We start from the raw sequence: 18,939 nt of genomic DNA, 5'->3' as shown, positions 1-18,939 counted from the left end.
TACCAATCCCAGTTCCCAATCCCTCCCATCCTTCCATTCCCCCACCATCTCCCTATCCCACCCCCATCAACTCCTCAGGGAGGGTGAGGCCTCCCAAGGGGGTTCATCAAAATCTGTCACATCATTTGGGGCAGGACCGAGGCCCTCCCCCCTGTATCTAGGCTGAGAGAGTGTCCCTCCATACGGAATTGATTCCAAATGCCCATTCATGCACTAGGGAGAAATACTGGATCCACTGCCAGAGGCCCAAAGACTGCCCAAGCTCCCCAACTGACACCCACGTTCAAGGGGCCTGGTTCCATCGTATGCAGGTTCCTCAGCTTCAGTCTGGAGTCCATGAGCTAAATGTACTAGTTTTAAACATTCCTTTGTATCTATTGATATATACAGAGGAATGCTATTTGTGTATGACTTTTGTTTTAGAGACAAGGTCTAACCCAAGTTGACCCTTAAACTTGCCCTTCTCCTGACTCAACCTCCATAGTAGGGAGGATTATAGAGTGCCCATCAAACCTGTTTTTGTCTTTGTAGGGCTGGGGGTCAAACCTCATAAAGTCTATGCAAGATCTTTTTTTTTTTTTTTTTTTTTTTGTCTGTAGACGGGGTCTCATTATAACCAGGGCCTAGAACTTGCTATGTACCTTGAATTTCTGACCCTCCTGGATTACAGTGCACCTGACACAGTCAGTTATAGGAGTTGTCAGGGATTGAACCTAGGGCTTTGCACATGCTAAGCAAGCACTTTATCAGCTGAGCTATATTCCCAGCCCCCCAAGTGTTTTTTAAAGATACTTACAGCCAATTTGGTGGCAAATGTCTATAATCCCAACATTAGGGGAAGTAGAAGCAGGAAGAACAGGATTCAAGGTCATCCTTGGATACATATTGAGTTCAAGGCCAGCCTAGGCTACATGGGATGCTCTCTGAAAAGACATAGAGCCACCTTGCATTCCGTTTTTGTTTTGTTTGACACAGGGTCTCACTATGCAGATCAGGCTGACCTTGAATTCAGAGATCTGCTGCCCCTGCCTCCTGAGTCATGAGATTAAATAAATGCATGCTTCACCACACTTGGCTCCTGGGTATTTCAAATAACAATTCCACCAAATCCCTTACCTTGCTACAGAAGATATCAATGACTTTACCTGGCATGGTCATGTGTGCCTATAATCCCAAAGTACATGAGATACCAAGGCAGGGGGCTCTTAAGATTGTCTCAAAGTTTATCTCCTAAATACTCATTTTAATAAATTAACACAAGTAGGACAACAGATACACTCAACTAAAATACAAATTTTCCATGGGTTGAACTTGTCTTTCAGAGATTTGAGTCATCTTGGATTGTTCTGTGTTCTAAATTCCCATCCAACCATTTCCACCTTCCAAGCTCCCATCTTGGTGTGTGTGTGTGTGTGTGTGCATGCACATGCGCGCACGCGTATGGTTTTTTAAAACAGGGTTTCTCTGTGTAGCCCCTGCAGTCCTTGAACTCACTTTGTAGACCAGGCTGGCCTTACTCAGAGATTCATCTGCCTCTGCCTTCCAAGTGCTGAGACTAAAGGCATGCACCACAACCATCCTCCTTCCTCCCCTCTCCCCAGTAGAACCTAGCCACATCATTTACCTATCCTCAGGGCTTACAAAACCTGGACCACATGATTACAATGGAGATAGCAGAGATGATCTCATCATAGTAGACAGAAAACACTCATCTTTGTTGAGTTGAATGGGTGACTTCCCAAGGTTAGAATCTCCTCTCACTGAAACCTTATCAGACTTGAGGAAAAGAAAAAAAAAAAAAAAAATCAAAAAGATCACTCAGCCAGGATACTCTCTCTAGGACAGGGAGTGTAAGTAATCCTGCCAATGAATGCATATGTGAACTTACCTGCAAATTCTGTAAGGTTTCTTTATTACAAGGTCTTGCTATACAAACCAGACTGGCCATGATTTTATAGCAATAATGCTTTGTTTCCCAATTACTGGGGTTACATCACCACGCTTAACACTGTATTTAAATTCCTGAGTCAGGAATTGAGCCAACATATGGATGCAAATATTAAACAGCACTCCCAATGGCCAGATTCTATGAGGATTCATTAAGCAGAAGGCAGACCTATCAGGAAATCTTACACACAGACCCAAAGGGTAAGGTCCAGGGCTTTGTGGGATCCAGTGTTTCAAACACTACATGAAGATGAGGAACTACATGGGTCAGAGAAAGAGTCATATTATGGCAGTCTTGTTAACTCAAACGGACCCCTTTATTGAGAGCATAGAGCCAGCAAAAGGAGTTTCATCTGTTTACATGACTTGTATGTAAACTGTCCCCTCTGCCCCCATCCCCATCTCACCTTACACAAGGCACAGTACGTGATCCAGGAGTTCTCAGTGTTGGGGGTGCATTTTTTGACATCTATGTCATGTAGTTTACAAGCTACACCCGTGGGAAAGAGTTTCTTAGTCAATTTCAATGGGAGCACCATTTACCCATTCCCAGGGAAGGATATTTTTGTTACAAATTGAATGGTAGGGAGTACTACTGACATTTACTTAACTGGAGGCCAGGGATGCTGCTCAACATCCTATAATACATAGAACAACACCTCAAAACAGACCTGGCCAGTCATAGAGGCACAAACCTTTAATCCCAGCATTGAAAAGGCTGAGGTAGGTGGATCTCTGAGTCCAAGGCCAGACAAACAAGACCCTGCCTCAAAAATACAAAACAAAAACCACAAAGGCTTACCTAGCTCATCATCAACAGTGCCAAGACTTGAGTTACCCAGTGCCTGCCCAACTGCAGACAGTTAGGTTCAATCCTGAGCATTTCTGGTAGAACCGAAGGATGCTAAAATTACAGGAGGCTAACCTGTTTTGTTCAGACTCTCAAAGGGATAGATCCTATTAACAAAGGAAAAACTCACACTGAGGAAACCTGTACAGGGGGTGGGGCTGGGGATGGGGATGTTCAAATGAAAAGGCTCTATGTGGAAATCCTTAGTATAGGAAGTTGTGGGACAAAAAAATGATATGAAAATGTTCCCAACAAATGTGAAACAGACCCAATCTGTCATTTATTGTACATGTTGAACAGTGTCTGAGAACCAAGGTCTCCCAGAGTTAGTTTGTGTGGTTTTAGATTCTTTTGTCTTGTTGTTTTCATTCTTTTTTGCATCAAACAGGTTCTTCCAAGAACCTGTTCCCGAGGAAGACAAAAACAGAAATCCTCAGTGAAGTGAAACTGGAGAAACAATGTTAAAAACTCAGCAGACACAAGCCACACCAAACACTCATCCCATTTAATTTCCTGTTACATGCACCAAGGAAACCAAGAACATCAGGCCCCAGGGCAGCAATGCTCTGAGATTCTAGCTCAGGCCCCCTCTTTGTGACATATCATGCACACATACCCACACACACATTGACCCAGGCAGAAGTCACATGCATGCACAGGTGGCTAGAGAACCGATGGGTGGGGCGGGAGGAAGAGCTGGCCAAGGATATGCCAGCACCGGTATACTGGAAACCCAGATAACCCTTCTGCTGCTGAACAAGAGTCAAGATTAAAACAAAAGCAGGGCACAGGAAAAAGGAGGATGTTCAGACAAGAGGCTGGAGAGATGAAGAGGGAAAGATGCAGGGGAAGTTGGGAAAAGCAGCCTCAAAGAGGGAGGTTTTTCTTTATTGGGAACATAGATGGGCAGAGGTTCTGTGGCTCCTGTTATATACTGAGGCTGACGGAACCTACCACAGCATCACCTCTTCATCCTGTGCCCTCCGGCAATGTAGAGGAAACCACAAAAACCCACCCTCTAGCCCTGCCCATTAACACTCTTAAGGACTTTCTCCAGTACCCAAAAAAGAAATGACACCCCACCCCACCTCAACACACACTCAAAGTTAGGTCCAGTATAGGCCAAAGTTAGGCCAAAGAGAATGCCTCAGTAACTTTTCTTGGTAGAACCAAAGCCAGAGAAGCCCATCACAGCTGCCATCTCATCATCCTCCTCAAATGTCAAGTCCTCCTCAGCTCTCCTTTTCTTCTCCTTCTGTTTCTCTTTCTTGTATGCTTTAGCCTTTTCCTCCTAAAGAGCAAAGGAGAGAAAATTACTCAGAATCAGTTCACTCCAGAGCTGATATTGTTGAGATATGTGAGCTTCAGGTTTCTTTTCCATCATGAAGCATGACAAAAGCCACAGTAAAGATTAAAAGGTCAGTGATAAAGCACTTGTCCAGCATGCATGAGGCCCTGAGACGGATTCTCAGGACAGCAATGGAGGAAGATTGTAAGAAAAGATTTTAAAGGATAAGAAGAGATTCATTAAGCCTCTGGAGTTCTTTATTATACACCCTAGTTCATCTCTAGTTCTAACCAGACAACACCCTGGGGAATACAGCATATACTAAGATCTGTTCTCAGTTCTGTGTAAATATTATCTAAAGATCTCCCATGCAGAAAATTAAGTACACTTAATTAACTTCCCCAGAATTCATGCAAACAAATCAAAGAAAAAGGCTTCTGACCCTATAACCTGGAGCCATAAGCCAACTAGGAACTAGTTGCATTTAGCTAATCCCTTTTATAGTATAAAAAGGAGTAAAAAGTACAGGGGAAGCTGTATTACATGCATGGATAGGATGGCATTGGGAAGTAAACCAAATGAGCTGTCTCCAAAAACTAAAAACAAAACAAACAAAAAAACCAAAATCAAATGAAAGAATAATCACCAAGCACTCTATTCTGAAAAGCCAAAGAAAAATGGATAGCTTTTGAGCCATTTCTCATGAGTCTCAAACAAGGATGCCCTAGTACACAGAAATCCAGGAACAAGACTGGAGATCGGAGAGTGAGCCAAGGAAGAGCCTATGATTCACAAGGTAAAAATGTAAAGTGGGGAGCAGGGTCAGGAGAGCCTCACCTCCTCTCTGAGTTCCTTCATCCTTTCCTCAAAGTCATAATCTTTCTGCTTCTCTTCCATCTTCTTCTTGTTGACCTCAAAACGCTTCTTTACCTGATCCAGAGTAGAGCGTTCCACGCGCATAGACATACCCAGGTTTCGCTGATCTGGGTGAGGTTAACAGTGAAGATAACCAGTTGTTATTCTCAGCCCCTCAAAAAGTTATTATTCTCAGCCCCTCAAAAAGTCTGGTCCTTGCTTTTTTTTATTAATATTTTCATAATAAAATACATAACAAAAATAATTATGGCTAAAAGAAACTCTGGGTCTCACCTGCTCTCATAAGTGGCAGTCCCAGATAACAAGCATGAAGTTTTTAACTGCATTTACCACGTAGATTATCAACCAGGTCAGCGAACCTCCCCCTCTAGCCTCTGTGCTCTTGCACAGGAGTCATATACTCAGCAATACACATAAGTAAAGGCGTACACACACACACACACACACACGCACATACACAAAGAGCCTAAGAAAACCACTCTACCACATTTCCCCTCAAACAGACCTTTAAAACCCAATCCTAGCTCCAATCATGAACTACCTCCAAGTCTTACGTTTCTTTCCATTAATGTGATCCAGGAAGTTGATGGAGTCCTTCACCACACAGTCACAGACATTGCAGTAGTAGCTGATAAACAGGAAGAAACAGCACATGGTTCAATCTGATTTTTAAGGAGCTTAACTATTTTCAGTGAAGAAATTCAACTTTTTGGTAAACTTATATGAAGTATGTTTTATTAATCATGACATTAACTGGCCTGGGACTGACTCAGATTTGCAGAGCTCATCCTGACCCTCCTTAAGTGCTAGAATTACATTTTATGTGTGTGCCACAGGCCTGAGTTTTTTGGGGTTTGTTTTGTTTTGTTTTGTTTTTTTCTTTCTTTCGTTTTTTTTTACAGAAAAGCTCTAACCCTTCTAAACCTGTAGCTCAAGTAGGCTATAACTTTGCAGCAATCCTCTTGCTTCAGCCTCCTAAGAGCAGGTATGTGGGGATGACTTGGTTTAGGGAAACTCATCTCTTTATACTTCACAAATTGGCCCACAGGATGAACTTCAGTCTCCAAACCATAGGCATGTGAGAGCCTGGAAGAGGATCTTCTAACTTTATTTAAGCCTCAGTGAATGCAAACCTAGCCAGTTCCATGATTGCAGCTTCATTGGAGACTGATTCAGAACCTCCAAGATTCTGAACTACCCCTCAATTCCATGTCCACGATACTATGAGCTATTATTATTATTACATGACCCTTAATATTTAACTTGCTAATTTATACAACAAAGACAGCTAAAACATCTGCAGAAGTGTAGCTAACTATTATCTCATGATTCTCCTGATGCAAATTCTACCTTTATAGTCTTGAAGGACTGGTGGCAAAAGTCTGGCAACCTCTGTGGAACCCTTGTATAGGTCACAGTCTTGGTGTATAACAACTACAGTTAGCAGCTTCACCTAAAACACCCCAGTGCCTTCCCGACAGATTATATAACCCCTTTGAAGACATCAGGAAAGTAGTACACAAATGACAGGAAGCAGCCCACAGAACCCCTCCTAGAAATTGGGACTGAGTAGACTTCAAACTTCAGGGGGCAAAGAAAAACAAACCATTGAGTTATGGTCAATAAGGGTGCCATCCCTAGCCTGAGATCTCAACAGAGATCTCAACACATCCTAAAACCAATATAGTTTATTAAGCCAGCATTGGTACTAGAGAAGGACAAAAATCTACTCACCCTCCCATTTCAGACTGTGGGGTTGTCTTGGTAATGACAATTGTCTTCCCAAGCTTGGACTCCAAGTCCACCTTGTAATCCCTGTGCCGAAGAAGCTCCCGTTTGACAGGCTGCACTGGTTTTCCTGAAATAGAATGAGAAAGAGGGTACCTTCAATATTACAATTTCTTTTTTCCTTCCTTCCTTCCTCCATCTTTCTTCCTTTCTTATATTTGTTTGTTTTTAAGACATGGTTTCTCTGTGTAGCTTTTGCTGCATCAGAACTCATTTTGTAGACTAGGCTGGCTCAAACTCACAGAGATCCACCTGCCTCCATATCCTGAATATGGGGATCAACTGTATTAATTTCTTAGCCAGAAAGGGAAAGAAATGTATGAACCCCAAAATTCAAATGACTACTCTTTCTTTTATTTGGATTCCTCAAGGAAGGGACACAACAGATATTTTATGCAGCAGTTAAGAGGCCAGAAAAAAACTCTAGTTGGCCTGGAACCCATGATGTAGACCACGATGGCCTCAGACTTGGGATGATAATTTTAACTCTCAAGAGCTTTTCTCAACTTTATTTATTTATTTATTTATTTATTTTGAGACAGGGTTTCTCTGTGGTTTTGGAGCCTGTCCTGGAACTCGCTCTTTAGACCAGGCTGGCCTTGAACTCACAGAGATCTGCCTGCCTCTACCTCCCTCCAGAGTGCTGGAACTATAGGTGTGCACCACCAATACCTGGCTTTTTCTCAACTTTAAAGCCAGCAAACTTTACAGCATTTCCTATGGGTTGTCCAATTCAACTGAAACGTTCTGAATATTTGCTAGAAGCAAACCTTTCAAAAGAGGGGAACTCATACTCCATAGCATAATGTTCAGTGTCTTCATGCCATCTGATGCTTGTCAACTTGGCTACATATGGAATCAACCAAACCCAAGCCGCTGGGCCCTTGTTTGCAGTTTATTTTTTATATTTGTTGGGGTGGGGGGTGGAGTGGGATGTGGATCATTTAAGATGGGAAAACCCACCCTGAATATGGACCACACCCTGGGGCAGCTCCCGTAAAAGAAAAGAAAGAAGCTTAAGGGTGGTTTCTTTCTTGTTGGTTTTTTTTTTTGTTTGTTTGTTTTTGTTTTTGCATGCTTGACCTCACACACTAACCAGCAAACTATCCTGTTGCTGGGGCATTTCTTCTGAAGCCACGGCATCAACCCTACCATCCCCTTAGCCCTTCATGAAGGAGCACCCACCATCCTTTTTTTCTCTCTCTTCTGTGAGTCTCTTCTCCGCAAGCTTCTCGTATTCATCTTTGTCCCACTTTCGGCGAAAGTCCAAGTTTTTTGTCTGTAGGGGGAAAAAGTGCTCAAGATCCGTCGTTGTGCCTGTTCCCTTGAAGAAACTAAGGGAACCGCCTAACTGTCACTAAGGCGGCCCCAGGACCTTTCGAAAGAGAAGTCTCTCTGGAACGCCTGGGGTCTGGGGTACTCGGGACCCCAAACCGAGAGACTTCCGAGACTCCACCGTCCCTGCGCCAAGGCCTTACGGGGGGGAGTTCTCGAACCTTGGACCTGAGATCAAGAAGAGGTGTCAGGAAGTTGGCTAAGTCTTATAGTCTGTCTCTATTTAGCTCTGAAAAACCACCCCAGACCCCTCAAACCTCCTCACACCAACACCTACCCCGCTGCCCGACGCCATCTTCACAGCGAAGTGAATGGAAACCCGTAAAATGCCGTAAAACGCTCCCGGAAGCCATAAGGCAAGATCACGCTCCAATAAGATTCGAGCCTCGCATTCTAACTGCGTTAAGGACTGGAGCGATTCTAAGGCTGTCCTGTTAGCCCCGCCCTCTACTCCAAGGAGACGGCGCAAGCGCAAAAGGAGCATGAAGCAACACGGAAGTAAGGGCAAAGCCAACGTTTTTCGCATGTCTTTCAAAACAAGCATTGGAAGAATAATAGCTCACCTCCTTTATTTTACAAAGAATTGGAGGTTCGGAAACAATGCCCCATAATCTTAAACAAATTTACCTGCATCTTCAGTGTTTCTAAACTTTTTTGTTTTTTAAAGACAAGTTCTCCAGTAGCTCAGACTGGACTCTAATTGGCTGTGTAGTGGAGAGTAGTCTTGAACTTCTGGTTCCCCTGCCTCCACTTCCCAAGTGCTGGGTTTACAGACATGAGCCACCATGCCCCGTTCATGTGGTGCTGGAGCTCAGTCCCAGAGCTTCGTTCATGTTATCAAACACTCCACCAACTGAGCTGCACTTTACCTAGTAACCCTTATTTTAAAGGCTAAAAGACTTATCAGTGGCTCTGGTGCCCCATTCACCAGCATGTACTATGAGCCTGGCTCTAAAGTATGCACAAAGGACAAGCACATTTACATTCGGGCTCTTTTCCCTTGAAACATGCTTCTCTTTGGTTGCACTCATTTCCATGACTGGAGATAATTTAAACTCAGTTTATACAGTACAATAATCTTGAAACTCATCAGCCAGTAGTCCTAGAATGAAGCACTCAGCACTCTGACAAGTTTGTGGGAAAGGGTAGTGCTTGAGAAAGTCTCATGTGTGCCAGACTATGATGCAGAGGATGACTGAACTGAACCTCTTGACACCACTTTAGAAGTACTAGGATTATAGGAGTGGTATGTTTTGAGACAAGATTTGGCCCTGTCTGACCTGAAACTCTTTGTAAAGTTTCTTTGGTGTATTATTGGAGTCACAAGATTCTGCTCATCTGTTTTCCCAACAAAGAAAAACCTCCCTCTGGGAGGTTGCTTTCCCTCTTCATCCAACCGCTTGTCTGAGCATCCTCCCTATTCCTGTCTGTGTTCTGCTTTTGTTTCAGTCTTTATTCTTGTTTAGCTGACCTCAAACTCAAGGAGATTCTACAGCCTCTGCCCCACCACTCCACTGCAACCATTAAACATTCGCACCACTAGGCAGAGGTTTTGTTATTTTGAAAAATGATCTCATGTAAATCCAAGGCTGAATTTTTAATTATTTTTTATTTGCTTGTTTGTTGATTTATTTGTTGGTTTTGCTTTGTAGCTCTAGCTGTCCTGGAACTCACTCTGTTGACCAGGCTGGCCTCAAACTCAGAGATCCACCTGCCTCTGCCTCCAAGTGCTGGAATTAAAGATGTGCACCACAACTTAATTATTTTTAGACAGGGTTTCACTATGTAGCCATGGCTGGTCTAAACTCACAAACAATTGGACTGCTTCTACTCCCTTTGTGTAGAATTAAAAATCCTGTGCCACTTTGCCTGGCCCCAAAGCTGACTGTGAACTTCTCATCTTCCTGCTTTCACTTCCCAAGTACTAGACAAGTATTCTATCAAGGGAGCTATATCCCCTGCTGTAAATTGATGTTTTGGTGGGGTTTTGCTTTTTACATTTCATTTTGTATATAAGCCTGCATATATGCCTCGCATGTCACAGCAAGTGTGTAGAGGCCAGAGAACAGCCCAAGAAAATCTGCATTCCCACCATGTGGACTCTAGGGATAAAACTCAGGTCATAGTCCTCACCTGCAGAGCCAACTCATCTGCCCTAATGTTAATTTTTAGCAGCATGACTGTACATACAAGTTGGTGGGAGAGAGAAGGAATTCTAACCATTTCCTTCACTGAATAAGAAGTATCATCCTAGAAAGGTTACGTGCTCACAGGACTCTCCAGTATATATTTAAGCATTTTCTAAGGTCTACACAAATTAATCCTTTGGTAACAAATTACTCAAAGTAGACTTACTTTTTAAAATTATTTTATTCTTAATTATGTGTGTGGGTCTGTGTGTATGTGCACATTAAGTGCAGGTGTCTATGGAGCTGAGGAGAAGGCCTCAAATCCCCTGGTACTGGAATTACAGGTAGCTGTAATCACCCTGGTGTGGATGCTGGGACTGAACTCAGGTCCTCTGCAAAAGCAATATGCACCCTTAATCAGTAAGCCATCGCTCCAGCCCACTAGAACATTTTTGAAATGTAACATACTATATTGCCACTCTAGAACAACCTCCTGAGCAGGTTATGGGATGGCAAAAGGAATGGTGTCCAAAATCTCAAAAGATCAGATCACTAACTTATCATCCATTAAGTCCAATGTCCAAAATTATTAAACAGCCTCATCCGTCTACTGTTAACTGGAAGAATCAACAGAGGCACTCTTGGGTCCTTGGACATCATCTCTGTTCACTGTCCATTCTTGCTGTCTTATTAATACTCTACAAACAAACCATAGTCCGATGTAGATAAATTCTCCAAAATCTGGTTCCCATGTTACAGTTAAAAGTAAAGCATATATTTAGCTTCTCACTTCAATGGTTCAGAGTCTTGATCATAGTAACCATCTTAACATCTCTCAACAGAATTCACAGGCACTTCAGATTTGCCTTTGCAGCTAGAGTGTGCCTCTTTTGCACGCCACCCATGTTTGCTCAAGCAGAGTAGCTGCTAATCCTTAGAACTGTTTACTTCTGTATGCAGCATGGAAGGAGGCAGAAGGCACTTGTATGACATCCATGCTGGCCAGCTGTTACAACATCCACCAGAACTCAGTCCTAGATGAAAACTGTTCTTCTAAGGGCAGCAGATGGAAATCAGGCAACAATCAAGACTCAGACAGTCGCTTCTGAATTTCAGCCACAAGACTTTCTCGATTAATGGTCACCTAAAACATAAGAGAATCTTTGTGTGACAAACAAGAAAATGATACTAATGTCTTGGCCAGTTTTTCCAAATTCACTCACTATTTACACCTGAGACCCATTTGGTGGAAGGAGAGATGTGATGCCTATAAGGTAACATGTACACACATGGAGGGGATATATGTACACAAATACACTTACACACAAATAAATATAATTTAAAAGAAAAAGTTTTAAACGTATTTCCTCAGAGAATATATCTCTGAAAAGAATCTGGGATCAGCGGGGTGGTGGTGGCGCTCACCTTTAATCCCAGTACTGAGGAGGCAGAGGCAGGTGGATCTCTGCGTTCAAGGCCAGCCTGATCTACAGAGCGAATTCCAGGACAGCCAGAGCTACACAGAGAAACCCTGTCTCAAAAACAGGAATCTGGGATTTAAGCATAACACTATATGCTGGTTGCCACAGCATTTAAGAGGTTGAAGCAGGAAGGTCAAAGTTTCAAGGAAAGCCTAGGTGACAGTCCCAGGCCAGTCTGAGCTACAGTGAGAGCCTGTCTTTATTGTTTTGTTTTGGTTTTGGTTTTGGTGTTTTGAGACAGGGTTTCTCTGTGTAGCTTTGGAGCCTGTCCTGGAACTCGCTCTGTAGACCAGGCTGGCCTTGAATTACAGTTTCTTTTTTGTTCTGCTTTTTGTGAGAGCCTGTCTTTAAAAGGGTGGAGGTAGAACATTTGGAACTCTGTGTTTCTGCAAGCTCCCACTCACTTCTTCTCTGCTGGCCACTGAACGGAGCTTGATGACACCTTCTTTCCGTTCTTGCTCACCAATGATGACCATCAAAGGAATGTCTGTTTTCTCACAATAATGCAGCTGGGTTAACAGTTTAGGATTGTTCCTGTATAGCATCTCTGCCTGAAAAGGACAAAAAGACAGTTGGGGACTTAAAGTGGTTGTAGCACATAAATGCCCAAGAACATACATTTCCAAGGGAGCCAGAAATAAGTAGCTAGCCCTCTAGTGGTAAGCTAAAAATGTACTGAGTACCACTGTGGGCATATGGTAGAAATGAGCCATGAACATCATGTCCACATACACCCAGATCATGGTGATACCAATGCCATCATACCTTAATCCCAGCATTCCAAAGCTCTGCAATTAGCTTCAACCGTTCTCGGAGAAAGTTCCGCTGGGGTGTGGCCACAAACACTTGGGTCTCTGTGGTTCGAACCTTTTCACCAGAAGCCTGATAAAACAGAGAAAACAAACTAAAACTACAGTCTAGGGTAGCTCTCACAGCTGTAATCCCAGCACTCAGGTGCCTAGGGCAGGAAGACCCTAAGTTCAGGCCAACTTGAGCTCAGAAAGAAATCCTGTTTCAGAAAGCTCTTTTATAAGAAAGGGGACAGGGGGAACAAAGAGGGAGGGAAGAGCTGAAGAGATGGCTCGGCAGTTAAGAGTACTTGTTCTTTCAGAGGACCCAAGTTCAGTTCTCAACACTGACATGGTGGCTCACAACCACCCATAGCTCTGAACCCCCATTTCAGACCTCCAATGGCACCACACATGCACATACATCCAGGCTGAACACTCATACACATAAAGGTAGAATCAATCTTGAAAGGAAGGGGGAGGTAGGGAGGAGGAAGGGAAGAAAGGAGGAAGAAAAGGAGGGAGGGAAGGAGGGAGGGAAGACATTTCCTTTGCATTATCAATCAATTCCAAAAAGCAAAATGATCATTAAAAAAATAAAAAAATAAAAATCCAAATGCACCTCCAGAAACTACTTAACTTTCAAGATCACTTCACCTCTACCTAGGACCTACCTTCATCTTCTGCTCCACAAGGTAGAAGATTCTCTCTACTCCAATGCTCAATCCCACACAGGGCACGTTATGGCCCTTGGAATCAAACTGGGCTACCAGCCTGTCATAGCGGCCACCAGCGGCCACACTACCCACATTCAGAGCCTCATTTCCAGCCTGTCCTGGAGACTGCAGTAGTACTGCTTCATAGATCACTCCTGTGTAATAGTCCAGGCCCCGGGCCAGACTTAAGTCAAAGGAGATCTGTAAGAGAAAAGCTATAGTCAGTCCCAGACCAGACTCTGAGAAGCTAAGAGCTCAGCAGAAGGTCCGATCCCAGCTCTGCCTACCTTTTCAGCAATTCCAAATAAAGTCAGATATTCAAATAGCAGCTTCAGGTCCCACAAGCCCTGCAGGGCCCGCTGGCTTTGGGACAGCCTGGGATCCTTGAACAATTCCTCTACCAAGGATATCCCCCCTGGGGAGAAAAGTCAGGGAAAGTCTATGCTGTTTACCCAGGTGTATTTTATCTGAATTTACCTAGGTTTTTGTTGTTGTTTTGTTTGGGGTTTTTGTTTGCTTGTTTTGATAGCCCTGGCTATCCTGGAAATCACAATGTAGACCAGGCTGGGCACCAACACACAGAGATCCAACTGCCCTTGCCTCTTGATTGCTGGGATTAAAAACATGTGCCACCAGAGCCAACTTAAATTTATCTGCTCTAGTCCAACTTGCTCATTGTCTTTAAAAGGACCACAACCTTCCTGGCCAGACCTTCCTCTCTGCTTCTGTCTTTGCCCACAAGACATAAAGCAGTTACAATACATAAAGCAGAGACTTTATCCAGGACAGACTCTGGAGTTGATGCAGAGATAGAAGCTGGACCCATGTGGCCCTCAGCCTGATCTATCATGGCTCTGAAGACCCTGGTTCTTACTTACCACGACACTTGACATACTCCCCAATTCGATCAGCCACCTCAGGAGCAAGGCCTTTCTTTGCCACCATCTCATGTCTTACATCTTCCCAAGACATCTGCATTAAGACCCAAACATTAGCTCAACCCCAAGCTCCTCTTACCTAACTGAGGCAGGACATCTCATTTTCATGTGATATAGACATCTTAAGAGACTAACAGTAAATTCAGAGGCAACTTAAGAAACCCAGCCACAATCCCCACTGTATGACTTAACTCAGACTTTGTTTAAAAAATGTCTCCTTAACCTTTTCTTTCCCATAAATAGCTACTTCCAGCCATGGTCTCCTTATTCCCTAATGACATGGATTAGAGGGCAGGGAAGAAATCCAGATAGGGTCTGTTTAAAGTATGTTTTGTTACCTTGTCTAGTTTATCTATTGATGAACAGATGGTACGGAACTTGTCCTCAGGAACACCACAGACAGCAAATATCCCATCTAAAACCCGCCGGTCATTTACCTGTGAACGCAATGGAATTAGCCCGTGTCCTATCAATGCCCTTTTCCTCAAAACAATGACCATCCCTTCACTCATAAAAGCAGTACAAAGACAATTTCACAGGCCCAATCCAAACTTCTCCCTCACCTTAATGAGAAAGTCCCCCAGTTGCAATCCACTTAGGATTTCACATATGATCTTCAGACATTCTGCATCAGGGATCATAGGGTCAAATTCACCAGCAATGTCAAAATCCTACAGGAAAAAGAGAAAGCAAGCCAGGCATAGTGGCACACACCTTTAATGCCAGCACTTGGGAAGCAGAGGCAGATGGATCTCTCAGTGAGTTCAAGGCCAGCCTGGTCAGTTCCAACACAGTCAGGAATACATAGATGTCTCAAATACCTATCTCAACAAACAAAAAGGGAGAAAAACAAACCTGCCACTCATCTGCTAATCCCCAACCTCACTATCACTCAACTCTGATACCCCAGTCATGTCACTCACACACTGGCAGAACTCCCGGTAGCGGCCCTGGACTAAGGCCGGGCTCTCTCGTCGCCACACCTTTCCAACTTGGTATCGTTTCATCTTCTTTAGTTTATTCATGGCCAGATAGCGAGCAAAAGGGACCTTATGTAAACAGGTTGAGGAAGAAAGATACTATGTTCAATGTTTATACCCCCTATTCAGACAGGAGGAAAAACTGGGTTCCTAGAAATCATCCTTATCTTAAAGAATGAGAACATGGACCTTTCCAGGGTTGTTTCCCATTGTCTCTGAAGCCTGGCAGTGCTGGTATGGATGAAGGTATCTCAGTTACTGAAAATGAAAGGTGACTAGAAAAGAGAGGCAGGAATAGAAATGACTCAGGAACGTGGGCCTAATCCATTTTCTCCCATTCAGGGCTGTCAAGCTGTAAAGTTTGAGAACAAAATTTGCCTACAATTTAAAATCCTATTTCTGAAGGTACAGACCAAAGACTACAGGCATATTTTCCAGAATTCTATTTAGAGCAGCAGTTCTCAATCTTCCTAATGCTGTGACCCTTCAATACAGTTCCTTGTGTTGTGGTGAACCCCAAATATAAAATTAATGTTGTTGTTACTTCCTAACTGTAATTTTGCTACTGTTATAAATTGTAATGTAAATATCTGATATTAAACCCCTATGGGGTCACAACCCACAGGTTGAGAACCTCTGGGTTAGCATCTGCAATACAGTGCAGGTGGGGAAGGGGCATGCTGTGCAAGTCTGGCAATCTGAGTTCTATCCCCAGAATCCACACTGGAGTTAGGAGAGAACTGATTCCACAAAGTTGTCCTCTGATCTGCACATGCATGTCCACATACACACCATCTACACACACACAATAATCAATTTCCTCTTACATGCACAGTACCACTCCAGTGATAGCACTTAGGGAATCTCTGGAGCTAGGGTCAATAATCTCTGTTTCTGCAAACTTCCTCAAAAGAGAATCCACACGCACAGAAGTTAAATAACAGGGCCTTTAGAGGTTAGGCTCTGATGTCAGAATTGCCTCCTAGGAAAAATCGGAAATGAGAGGTACCGTCAAAATCCCTCTACTCCCTTCTGCCAAAATCCCTCTACTCCCTTGAGTCCTCTGGATTCAAGCAGAAAACAGGTCAGGAAGGATACAGTAAGGTCGTATCGAAGAGACAACAACTCTCCACCTTGATCCTTCAAATCGTACATGAGCCCACAGTTGTCTTCATACTTCTCGGTGAGCATTTCCTGCAAGAGTCAGACAGAACAAGCCACCACTCAGTGACTGACTAGGGAACACAGATGAGAAGCCAATGGGAAACTGAAGGCTGGGAAACAACGGTATTCTCAGCACCTTCTGCACTTACTGTTAGCTCAAACGCGGGTGTGTCCAACCCCCTTGCCCCATGACGTTTAAAGCAGCTAATAATCTTCTCAAGAATTTTCTCCCTCACAACCATCTGTTGAGGACTTAAATCCCTGGTGCCCTGGAAAACAAAAGTAGTCAAAGTAAAAATCAAGACCATTTAAGGCCAAAGGTTAAATCATGTCTATAATCTAAGGTAGAAAACTAACCTGAGCCCCCATCTAGAATTTCAAGAACAATAAAACAGCCCCTTCCCCCAAAAAAGATTTAGGTTAAACAGGAGAGGTAAGGAGAGCAGGCTTGCCCTCCTTAGTGCTCTGACAGACGGGTGGGCAAAGGGTGTGTGTTACCTTTGGAACCTTGATGATAAAATTTGGTTTCTCTTGATGTGGCTTCTGTTGGGATGTTAACACTGCCTGTGCAACCTGGGAGAAAAAGGAATATGAGATGTGCCTTCTCTGGACACTGGCCCGATCTATGACATCTTTGACCCTGTGGACCATCAACCTCAGAAAACCTTTTATCCCACGCAAAAAGTTTCCTGAACACCATTTTGTCTACCCTGACCTTTCACCCTCAATAATTCACTTTGAATTTCCAATTATGCCTGTAATACATAATAAGTCCAGTCTTTATTACACAAGCTTCTTCACTGCTTGGAGTTTTTAAATGTCTGAAAAAGTTGAAACCCCTGAGAATAATAAAGAAACAGAACCCACAACTTCCATCACTAAACTTTTTCAAGTAAGAATTAGAACTCCAGTTCTCAGCTAGACATGGTAGCACACATATGTAATCCCAGCATTTAGGAGACAGAAGCAGGAGGCTCTCTGTGAGTATGAGGCCAGCCTGGTCTACAGAGTGAGTTCCAGGACAGTTGGAGCAACATAGTAAGACCCTGTCTCAAACAAATAAGCCAAAGGATCTCCAATTCTCAGATCTTACTCAAATAGTAAAAAAGGTGGCACATGCTTTTATACCCAGCAGTCAGGAGGCACAGACAGGCAGATTACTATGAGTTTAAGGTCAACCTAATTTATACAGTGAGCTCTAGGCCAACCAAGGCTACATAGTGAGACCCTGTCTCAAAAACAAACAAATAAAGTCATTTATCAGATCTGGAGACAGGGTAAATGGAACACAAAGACAGAACCAACCCAAGAAAAAGGTACAAACCTGGGCCAAGGAGATGGTTCAGTGGGTATCCACCAAACCTGCCCACCAGAGTTAGATCCCTGGGACCCACTCACATGGTTAGAGGAGAAAACCAGTTCCCACAAGCAGTCCTCTCACACACTGAACACTCACACACAATAAAACCTATGGAATGATAGGAATAAATTTCCTGATTGGAAAAGATATAACAGACTAGCAAAATGCTGTGACTTAAAATGAGTAAAAGATCCTGTTGAGCATGATGGTAAAAAAAAAAAAAAAAAAAAAAGAAAAAGAAAAAAAAAATCTACTTTCAGAGAGAGACTTAGTGCTAGTGAAATGGCTTATGGGTAATGGTGCTCTACACTTATCATGACCACCTAAATTCAATCCCCAGACCCCATAGGTGAAGAACAGAAATGTGTCATGGCACACCAACACTCACACACATGAATTAATATATAAATGTACTTATAAAAAAATCAGGTTTGAAGACCCAAAGATTGTACGCCCTTCCAGAAATACAAAAGGTGGTAATCCCATACTTTGTAAAGTCCCTAAAGAGAGGTCTGAGTTCAAGTCCATACCCCTTATTCAAATTTCAAAATTCAACTATCGCTGAAAATGTTTTTGAGATTCATTTTAGGGTAAATTCGTTTCATGTGCATGAACTCGGTTCATTTATAGCTTGGGAGACTATCTATATAAATATGGTTCAAATTCTATCAAGTTCAAGAATTTCAGATGATTGAGAGTAAACCTCATTATAATATTTAGTTGCTATGTATCCCTGTAAGTCATTTAACCCTGTGTTCTCCGCTTACTCGACTGTAAAATGGAGATGAAACCCTCAACTTCTGAGAGTGCTCCAATAACAAAATGACAAAAGCATCCAATAAAAACCAATTTCAGGGCTGGAGAGATGGAGATACACGGATCTTTGAGAGGACCTGGGTCCCATCACCAGCAACCACATGGTGAGTGGCTCACCACAGCCTCTGCTGGCTCCAGGCGCGTACGCAGTGCACACATACATGCAGGCAAAATAGCCACACACATTAAAGAAATAAACCTTTAAAAAACTAAAAAACACAATTGTAATAATACAATATAGGCTGCAAAGCTAAGTTTTCAGACCAGGAGGCCCCCTCCGGAAGTCGGTGCAGCCGGCTCAGGGTGGCTCACCTGGCTGTGACAGCCTGCCGCCCGGATGCACACAGCGTGCGGAGGTCGCAGGAGCTGGCCGAGCAGCGAAGCCCAGGCGCCGCAGCGCAGGGGCCCCAGGTGGGACATCATGCAGCAGGACGCCGGGCTTCCTGGAACACAAAGGCGACAGAGAGCTGAAGAGTCTAGCAC

At 43.4% G+C, this 18,939-nt stretch overlaps 2 protein-coding genes across 2 annotated transcripts; both read right to left on the bottom strand.

Moving 5' to 3' along the window:
• Window positions 1-3,042: 3,042 nt before the first annotated feature.
• Zmat2 (zinc finger matrin-type 2) lies at window positions 3,043-8,490 on the bottom strand. Its single transcript, XM_051202279.1, has 6 exons — window positions 8,362-8,490; window positions 7,935-8,028; window positions 6,696-6,819; window positions 5,516-5,589; window positions 4,923-5,068; window positions 3,043-4,088 (listed from the first exon to the last, which is right to left on the bottom strand). The coding sequence occupies exons 1-6, from the start codon at window positions 8,377-8,379 to the stop codon at window positions 3,945-3,947; spliced, it is 600 nt and encodes a 199-aa protein (XP_051058236.1). The 5' UTR covers window positions 8,380-8,490; the 3' UTR covers window positions 3,043-3,944.
• A 1,945-nt stretch (window positions 8,491-10,435) lies between these two features.
• Window positions 10,436-18,925, bottom strand: LOC127235163 (histidine--tRNA ligase, mitochondrial). The gene is made up of 13 exons (XM_051202384.1): window positions 18,769-18,925; window positions 16,779-16,853; window positions 16,430-16,549; window positions 16,215-16,310; window positions 15,060-15,185; window positions 14,700-14,807; window positions 14,475-14,573; window positions 14,077-14,170; window positions 13,486-13,613; window positions 13,157-13,399; window positions 12,460-12,576; window positions 12,099-12,245; window positions 10,436-11,357 (listed from the first exon to the last, which is right to left on the bottom strand). Exons 1-13 carry the CDS (start codon window positions 18,877-18,879, stop codon window positions 11,298-11,300), a joined length of 1,524 nt encoding a protein of 507 aa, XP_051058341.1. The 5' UTR covers window positions 18,880-18,925; the 3' UTR covers window positions 10,436-11,297.
• Between the last annotated feature and the right edge of the window lie 14 nt (window positions 18,926-18,939).

The sequence above is a fragment of the Phodopus roborovskii genome, unplaced genomic scaffold (genome assembly GCF_943737965.1).
Source record: "Phodopus roborovskii unplaced genomic scaffold, PHOROB, whole genome shotgun sequence".
Lineage (NCBI taxonomy): Eukaryota > Metazoa > Chordata > Mammalia > Rodentia > Cricetidae > Phodopus > Phodopus roborovskii.
Note: the sequence above shows the minus strand (reverse complement) of the source record. Positions and strands in the feature narration are given on the sequence as shown.